General features: G+C 53.2%; 2 protein-coding genes across 2 annotated transcripts in view; both read left to right on the top strand.

Moving 5' to 3' along the window:
• The window catches only part of LOC110595957 (ADAMTS-like protein 4), a 7100-nt gene extending 3624 nt beyond the window's left edge, over nt 1-3476 (top strand). The window contains exons 2-4 of the mRNA XM_021714313.1: nt 557-760; nt 877-1056; nt 3420-3476. Coding sequence (XP_021569988.1) covers nt 557-760; nt 877-1056; nt 3420-3476 — 441 coding nt within the window. The remainder of the gene's footprint in view (nt 1-556; nt 761-876; nt 1057-3419) is intronic.
• Nucleotides 3477-8535: 5059 nt separating this feature from the next.
• The window catches only part of CIITA (class II major histocompatibility complex transactivator), a 28656-nt gene continuing 28528 nt past the window's right edge, over nt 8536-8663 (top strand). The window contains exon 1 of the mRNA XM_021714312.1: nt 8536-8651. Coding sequence (XP_021569987.1) covers nt 8536-8651 — 116 coding nt within the window. The remainder of the gene's footprint in view (nt 8652-8663) is intronic.

Here is an 8663-nt window from a genome sequence, read left to right as displayed (position 1 = left end):
CCCAAAGTCCTGGGATTACAGGCGTGAGCCACTGCGCTCAGCCTCAATATACTTCTATTGCACAAGCACCTACTATGTGCTTGACACTGGGAACTCAAAAGAGAGAAAAACTGGACAGGCGTGGTGACTTATGACTATAATCTCAGCACTTTGGGAGGATGAGTTAAGAGGATTGCCTGAGTCCACGGGTTCGAGACCAGTCTGGACAACTTGGCAAGACCCCGTCTCTACAATAAACCAGAAAACTAGCTGGGCTTGATGACTTGTCTGTAGTTCCAGCTACTTGGAAGGCTGAGGTGGAAGGATCGCCTGAGACCCGCAGGTCAAGGCTGCTGTGGCTGTGAGCGTGCCAGTGCACTCCAGCCTGGGCGACAGAGTGAGACTCTGACTCAAAAAAAGAGAGAAAAATACCTGAAGGTTCTGGACTGCCAGCTGGGATTCCTTGTGCCTGGATGGTACTTGCCCGCTTCCCAGGGCCAGGTCACGCCCATACCTAACGCCCGGCTCCACGTGGTCACCAGCAGCCTCCCTTCACTCAGGCCGCTCTCCTCCACAGTGCTCCACCGAGTGTGGGACTGGAATCCAGCGCCGTTCGGTGGTCTGCCTGGGGAGCGGGGCCGCCCTCGGGGTGGCCCAGGAGGAAGGAGTGGGACCCGGTGAGCAGAGCTGTCCACCAGGAAGCCGCCCCCCCGACATGCGTGCCTGCAGCTTGGGGCCCTGTGAGATGACACGGTGCTGGTACACGGGACCCTGGGGCGAGGTGAGAGCCGGGAGGGGGCCGGGTGGCTGCGGGCTCAGCGGGACCCCGCGTGGCACTTGGGAGCCGTGTCTGTTCTCCTCGCCCCTCCCTCATGCCCTCCCCTTCCCCTGCACCAGTGCTCCTCGGAGTGTGGCTCGGGCACTCAGCGGAGAGACATCATCTGCGTGACCAAGCTGGGGACTGAGTTCAACGTGACTTCTCCCAGCAACTGTTCCCACCTCCCCAGGCCCCCCACCCTGCAACCCTGTCAGGGCCAGGTCTGCCAGGACCGGTGGTTTTCTACACCCTGGAGTCCGGTGAGTGCCTGGCTCCCAAGCCCTCTCTGCCTAGGCCTCCAGGGAAGGGTGGGCTCCTCCCACTGTACCCCCCAGGGTCTCTCTGTGCCCCCGATAAGCCCAGCTGAGGTTTTTTTGTTTGTTTGTTTGTTTTGAGTTGGAGTCTCTTTTTTTTTATTTTTATTTTTGAGTTGGACTCTAACTCTGTCACCCAGATTGGAGTACAGTGGCCGCACCCGGCCACCGCAGCCTCTACCTGCTGGGCTCCGGCGATCCTTCCGCCTCAGCCTTCCAAGTAGCTGGAACTACAGGCACGCACTACCATGCCCAGCTAATTTTTTGATTTTATTGTAGAGATGAGGTCTCGCCAAATTGCCCAGGCGGGTCTTGAACCCGCGGGCTCAGTCAATCCACTCACCTCAGCCTCCCAAAGGCGCGGGATTGTAGGCTGAGCCACCGAGCCCGGCGGGTTTCTTCCTTTGTGGGCATCACCGAGCTCCAGGCTCCGTGCAGGCCCTGCTAGTGAACCACAGGGAGCACTTACCCCATCTGGTGAAGCTTCCTTTTTTTTCACTCTTATTTTTTAAAATCTCAGAGCCTTTACAGAAATATTTGAGACCAGGAGTTCGAGACCAGCCTAGGCAGCATAGAAAGAGCCAGTCTCTATTAAAAAAAAAACTAGCTGGGTGTGGTGGTGCATGCCCATGGTTTCAGTATCTGGCTGAAGTGGGAGGGTCACTTGAGCTTAGGAGATTGAGGCTGCTGTGAGTCAGGATTGCACCAATGCGCTGCAGCCTAGATGGCAGAGCAAGGCCCTGTTTCCAAAAACAAAGAACTTCAGGGCCTTTAAACCTTGGGTTAACCATGCAGCCCAGTTCATAGTACACAAGGTCTATGATCGACCTGCGGCCTCTTTCTTCATTAATTGATTTCTCCACCTCCCTTCCTCCTTCCCCTTCCTGGCACCCATTCTAGTGTGCATAAAGCGTGTCCGTTTCTTATAACACAGGTGCTGCTCTTCTGCATGCCCGTGGGTCCCTCTGTACACCTGCAGTCGGGCTGCCCAAGCTCATCCTGCCTCTCACTTTTTCACTCTGTGCCACGCTGTGCAGACCTGCCTGTGTTGCCTGCTGTGCCTCTGGTCCTTGCTTCTTACTACTGCACTGTCCTGTCCGTTGCCCGGAGTGCAGTGGCGACTTGTCACCCAGCCACCCCCGCTAGTGATGGACACCCAGGTGACCCCCACTACCTGTCACCACAGAGAGCTCAGCAGTGAGCATCCTCAGAGGGCCCCCTGTGCAGCTGGGAGAGTCTTTGGGATGCGTGGACCTAAGCCCGAAGCTGCCGGGCCATGGGATCCACACATCCTTCCGTGTTCCAGGGATCCCAGGCTGCTCTCCAAGTGGCCGCACCAGTCTACGCTCCCAACACTTGGCATTTCCCGACTCTCTAATTTTTGCCAGCTGGACAGTATCAAGTGACACTCTGTTGTTTTAATTTTGGAGCTTACATCTTAGTACCATTGACTGGCTATGTCACTTTAGGCAAGTCATAGTGACCCGGTGAGGTAGATGCTATATCAATAAAATGCAGTCGCTTCCACAACTCAGAGAGGCTGAGTAACTTTTGCAAGGTCACACAGTTAGTGTAGATCTGGGATTTGAACCCACAGGCTGTACCCTTAACCATTATGCTATCATTGTCAGGTTCTCTCTCTTCTAAAGTATTGTTGGGGTCTCCACTGCTAGCAGCTTGACAGGGACTGTGTTGTGAACTGCTTTGGGGCCCCTGGAGAACTGAGGCCGGGGACTTTCTTGTAGGAAGCGGTCTTTAAGTCATTGTTTTACAGATGTGGCAGATTTTAGATAAACTCTGTCTTGGAGTTTATCTAAGGACTGCAGGGTGCATGAGGAAAAGGGGATGGGTCTGAACTCGTGTCCCCACAGAGGTGGGGTCTGGGGTCTGTTCTCGGTAGATAAGCCACCCTGGGTTCCCGGCCTCTCGCTGCCAACTTGGCTCCGGAAACAGCTTGCTGGGGGGTTGGGGAGCAGGGTGGTGTTGGGGACACCTTGAGGGACAAGCAGGGGAAGATCAAACGGCACTGAGGAGCCTGAAGTACAAATGCCTGGGCAAATGGGGCTCCAACACTGGCAAGTGAAACAGAGGCTCAAGGGGTGGAGGCTTGGGCTCAGGATCAAAAGCAGAGCAGGGATTCATACTCCAGACACTCATCTCGAAGGTTTTTCCGTGATTCCTTGGGTGGTGAAGTTCATGGTCAGGATTAGGGACGTGTCCCTTTTCTTGCTGTTTGATCGCAGTGCAGTGTGGTGCTAGAGGCTTTCTGGGTAGCAAAAGAGCCCCTTTCTCCCCCAGTGCGTCCTTAGGCCTTCGAGGATGCAGTCTCCTTTCCTGCGAAGAAAGCATCTGATAAGCTGACCTAACCTCAGCACTGCCCTCTGTGAAGTGGGCATAATAATACCAGTCTCCCAGAGTTGCTGTGATGATCAAAACAAATAGAAAACGTAAGGCCCCAGACACAAAAGAATCTCCCCAACTGAGATGGAATGTCATTCCGACACACAGAAGAGCTGCGAAACTGACCGAGTTGCTTAAGTCTGAGTTAGAACATTCTAGAAAAAACACTTGATTTCCCTCAGGGGAGAGAAAACCGAATATTTAATTTCAGAAACCTGTTTAGTACCTACAGTCATATAGTGTGAAGCGAAGGGTGAAAACGAGCCCCAAAAGGACTTTTAGTGGCAACAAGATTAGAAACATTTTCTTAAACTGGACGTGGAAGGTGGTGGCCTGGGGCAGGGGAAAGGGCAGTTTCAAAGAGGATCTTCTAAAAATACCACCCATTACCAAAAAGACACAGACCACGCCTCTGCCGTGCCCCAGACAGCGCCTCAAAAGGAGAAGCTGTCTTGCCACCCACACCTCTCGCTTGGGGCCAGGGTGGCGGGGGTCCAGGGCTGCTTGGGAAAAGGCTGCAGAATGATTCTTGGCCTTGGAGCCGGGAGGGGGTTCAGGTCCCAGCTTGCCACCCCTGTCTCTGCTTTGCAGGGTCCTCACCTGCAAAGCAGGATGAACACAAATAGCCCATGTGTAGGTTAAACAAAGGGGCCAGTGTCTGAAGGTTGTGTCGCATGGTGCCCAGCACTTGGTGCGGCCCGTGAATTCTAGTTCTGTATCATGTCTGTGGATGGAGAGGAGCCGCCATGGCTGCAGGCTGGGAGGAGGGGCCCAGGCGGACAGGGTCCCTGCCCTCCCAGGGCTCTGGCTTGTATGAACCGCCCTGCACTGGGGCAGCTGAAGGGGACTCTTTCCTCTGCTGTGAGGGGATCAGGGCCATCTCTGCTTCCAGCCCCCTCTGGCATTGCAGGTGGGAAGAGTCCAGCTAAACAGGCTTTGAAGCACGTCCTAAGCCTCTATGGACACAGGAACTATGGCTCTGGGGACAGACAGAGGGCCCAGGCCAAGATCTAAGTAGACCTTGGCATGACTGGGAAACAGCTGTGGCATTGTGGGAAGATGGAGTCTTGGGCCCAAGTTCCAGCTGTGACACTCCCACGCATCACAGGCTTCTTATGAAGGTGGGTTTCCCATGCGGTGGGCACCCCTGCAGAGCCCCTCTTGGCCTTCTGATGGTCCTCAAGGTCGTCTTCATTCTCTGGGTCTAAAAGTAGACACACGGGTGCTCAGAGAGGTTAAGTGACTTGCCTAAGACATCACAGCCAGGATTCAGATTCAGGGTCTCACACAACATAACTTTGGGCGAACTGTTCCCTGAGACGTTTGCACCTCCTCCTTGGTCAAATGTCAAAACGCTCCAACCTGCTTTCTCCCTGGAGCTCTTTGGGAACCCTGGGTTGGGGGTGGAGGTGAAGTCCACTGCGAACTGCAAATCCTGGTCCTCCGAGCGCAAGTGCTTAAGAGACCCGCTTTGGCCCTAGCGTGGCAGGAAGTGGGATGCTGAGGTGTGTGCTGGGGGCTCCTCAGAGGGAACTTCCTCCTGTCCAGGTTGAGCCAGTGACACAGAACGTGGGTCCTTGGCTGATCCCTCAAAAGGCAACTTCTCTGTGGCAGTGGTGGGTGGCGTGGCCCAGGCCATCCAAGCTGCCCTGCTGGCTGGGGAGGCTTCCTTGTTCCTATGAGGTCTGTGGGGTATCGTTATGCAAAGGAACAGAAAGCTTGGCTTCACGACATGGTGACTCAGGAGGGAATGGAAGAGACAGGGTCCCTTTGTCACCCTCACAGAGGTAAGGGGCAAACTAAAATTCATAATAATAAGTAGCCATCGCATATATTGTGCTCACTGTGTATGTATCGGATATGCTTTAAGCTACAGTTCACTGAGCACTTAATGATCGCCAGTCCCCTTTCTAAGGGCTCCATGTAAATTCTTATGAGTTCACAATTATCATTATTCCCATTTTATAGATGAAGAAACCAAGGCTCCAAGTGGTTTAAAAAATGCACTTATCCAGGTTGCAGTGAGGTGGGAAGTAGGGGGTGGTCTCAGAGTCAGGCAACGTGACTCCAAAGCTCCGGCAAGCAGCCTCCTTTTCCTGCTGTCGGTGTGCTTCTCTGGCTGTGTGCTTAACCACATTTGGCAGTGGCCAAAGCTTGAGACCAAGACTGTCAGTAAGCCAGTCTTGGCAAAGCGTCAGGCTCCTCTCTGCTGTCACCTCCACCATCTTCCATCTGTGACGGGCCCTGGTCCCTATGCTTGGTCTTAGGTCTGATGAGGGTGATCATTTGAAATACTTTGCTTGGAAGGAATGAGCACTGGACTGGGAGTCTTGTGCTGGGGCATCAGGAGAAGGCTCGGCCACCGACAGGCTGTGGGTCTCATGCAAGTCATGCCCCTCTCAGGGCCTCTGTCTTCTCATCTGTAGAGTGGAGGTTGAGCAGGAGGTCCCTGGCAGACCTGATTCCCTGTAAGAAAACCAAGTGTGAGCAACTCAGAGTCACTTGAGTCGTTCATGGAATTGCTGGGGTCCGTCTGGAGCCATTGTGCCCAGATTGCCCTCATCCAGGAAGAGGCAGGTTGCCGCAATGCAGTTTTCCAGTAAGCATCACAGAGGGAGCAGGAGGTAGGCGGCTGCAGGGCATCTTCTCTTGCCACCTGGGATGAGTGCTGGCCTGTCCACATCCCAGACCCACGTGCTGGGAAAGGTGGTGCCAAGCCCGCCTCCGGCCCGAGCCCGGCTCCAAGAAAAGGATGGTGGCCCTGGCTCTGGGTTCTGCTTCCTCTGCTCATGACTGGCTGGGCCCTGGCTGCAGGCGGCTGTGTCTGGGTTTCTGTAGCCCCTGCTCAACCACCAAGAGCAGACAGCCCCCGCCTGGATCCAGGGTGGATGGAAAGGTTCATCCCTTGACGTTGGAGTCTGTGCTGAGCCTCTCCTTGGGCAGGGAAGGCTGATGGTGAGTGAAGGGAAAGCCGTCTCGGGGATGGGGTGGCGAGTTGGGGCACTTCCTCATGACCTTAACTCCGGTCTCTTCCAGGCCTGGGATGGGACACCAGGGGCTCCCTCAGCTCCTCTGTTTCAGGCCCAGCTGCCCTCTCTCCTCTTTACAGAAACTTCTGTTTCCTTCCAGCCTGTATCTGCATCCTTCTGGGGTGGGCTGGATAGGGACCCCCAAAAAGATGTGTGGATATCAAATTCCTTACCACATGTCAATGGGACCTTTGCAGATAGAATTAAGTTACAGATCTTGAAATGAAGGGGGGGTCCTAAATCCAGTGGTAAGTGTCCTTCGACGAGAAAGGCAGAGGAGACTTGAGACGCAAAGAGAAGGCGATGTGACCATCGAGGCAGAGGTTGAAGTGATGTGGCCACAGGCCACACAGCAAGGATGACCAAGTTCCAGAAGCCGGGAGAGGCCAGGGGGATCCTCCCAAGAACCTCTGGAGAGTGTGTGGCACTGCTGCACCTCAGCTTTTGACTTCTGGCCTCCAGAACTGTGAGGGAACAGAGCTCTGTTGCCTTAAGCTGCCCTGAGGGTAGGACCTTGCTACGGCAGCCCAAGGAAATGGGTACCCTGAAACAGCGATTAGGCAGGGCCATGGGGCCAGGCTGTGCTGCTTCAGATGGGCCTTCCCCAGAGTCAGTCCCTTGGAGCCTCAACTTTCTCTTCTGCAAAACAGAGACAGGAAGGCCTACTTTCCAGGTTTCGTTTTGTTTCAGCAGTTTTCTTGAGATGTAATTCACATGTCATACAATTCACCCTGGAATGTGTACAATTCAGTGGTCTTTTTAGAATTTTCACAGAGTCATGCAACTAGACCCTCAGTCAATTTCAGAACACTTTTATCACCCCCCAAGAAACTTCATTCCCCTCCACTGTTGCTCCCTATTTCCCCAAAAATCTTCCCCACGTGCTAGGCAGCCACCAATCTACTTTTTATCTGTACAGATATCTCTGGATATTTCCTATAAATGGAATCACAAACTCTGTGGCCCTTAGCATCTCACTTCATTTTCTTAGCCTAATATTTTGAGGTTCACCCATGTTGCAGCATGAATCAGTGCTTCATTCCTTTTCATGGATGAATAATATTCCATGGTATGGATAGGCCACATTTTGTTTACCTGTTTTACCTGTTGATAGACATTTCGGTTGTTTCCATATCTTGTCTATTACAAACGATGCTTCTTTGAACATCTGTGTACAAGTTTTCATGTGGACATGCCTTTTGTTTTGTTTTATGTTATGGAAACATAGTGTTTTACATATTTATGGAGTGCATGTATTTGTTACATGCATAGAATGTGTAATGATTTTGTCAAGGTATGTGGGGTTTCCACACCTAAGTCTCTTTTAATGATTAAATGATGTGGTGTCTAAAATATGTGATAGGCCCTGCATGAAATGATAATGAGAGAATCTTGAAATCTGCTTAGACTCTCTCAATGTACATATTAGGCAACTGAGGCACTCAGAGGGGCAGAGACTTGCTCAAAATCAACCAGAGCAGTAGAAAGTTGCCATTACATGCAGGTCCTGAGTTTGACTGCCTGGGTTCAAATTCTAGTTCTGCTTGGACCTGGGCTTCTTATGTAAATCACTGCACCTCTGGGGACCGTTTTCTCAGGTGTATAAGGAGGGTGGTGATAGTACCTGCCTTAGTGTTTATGTGGGGTTGAATGTGCAGCCCATGTGCCTGGCACATAGTAGGTGCTTTATAAATCTTAGCTGTATCACTCGTGGCAGGTCTCCCGACTCCCTGGTGGGAGAGCGCTCGAATCCACATGCTCCCAGTTGCTCTGTCTCATGGGCATCTTCCCGACGTGGTCCTAAGTTCCTTGGTGGAAGGGAAGGTGGCCTCCACTCCTTCTCCCTGCTTCCCCAAGCATGTAAGAGGTGCTGAACTGGCCCCTCTGCCCCTCCCACAACCCCAACTCTCAGCAGCCAGGAGTCATGTGGGTGTCCCATCTCTGCCTGTCTCTGATGACTGGGCCTATCCCCCCAGGTAGCAAGCCCCGTGCAACCATGGAGCTGGGCCCTCCGGAAGGCGGGTACCTGGAGCTTCTCAACAGCGACGCAGACCCCCTGCGCCTGTACCACTTCTACGACCAGATGGACCTGGCTGGGGAAGAGGAGATCACGCTCTGCTCAGG

The sequence above is a fragment of the Carlito syrichta genome, unplaced genomic scaffold (genome assembly GCF_000164805.1).
Source record: "Carlito syrichta isolate Samal-C Ts95f unplaced genomic scaffold, Tarsius_syrichta-2.0.1 Scaffold305619, whole genome shotgun sequence".
Lineage (NCBI taxonomy): Eukaryota > Metazoa > Chordata > Mammalia > Primates > Tarsiidae > Carlito > Carlito syrichta.
This window is presented reverse-complemented; position numbering and strand designations above follow the sequence as displayed.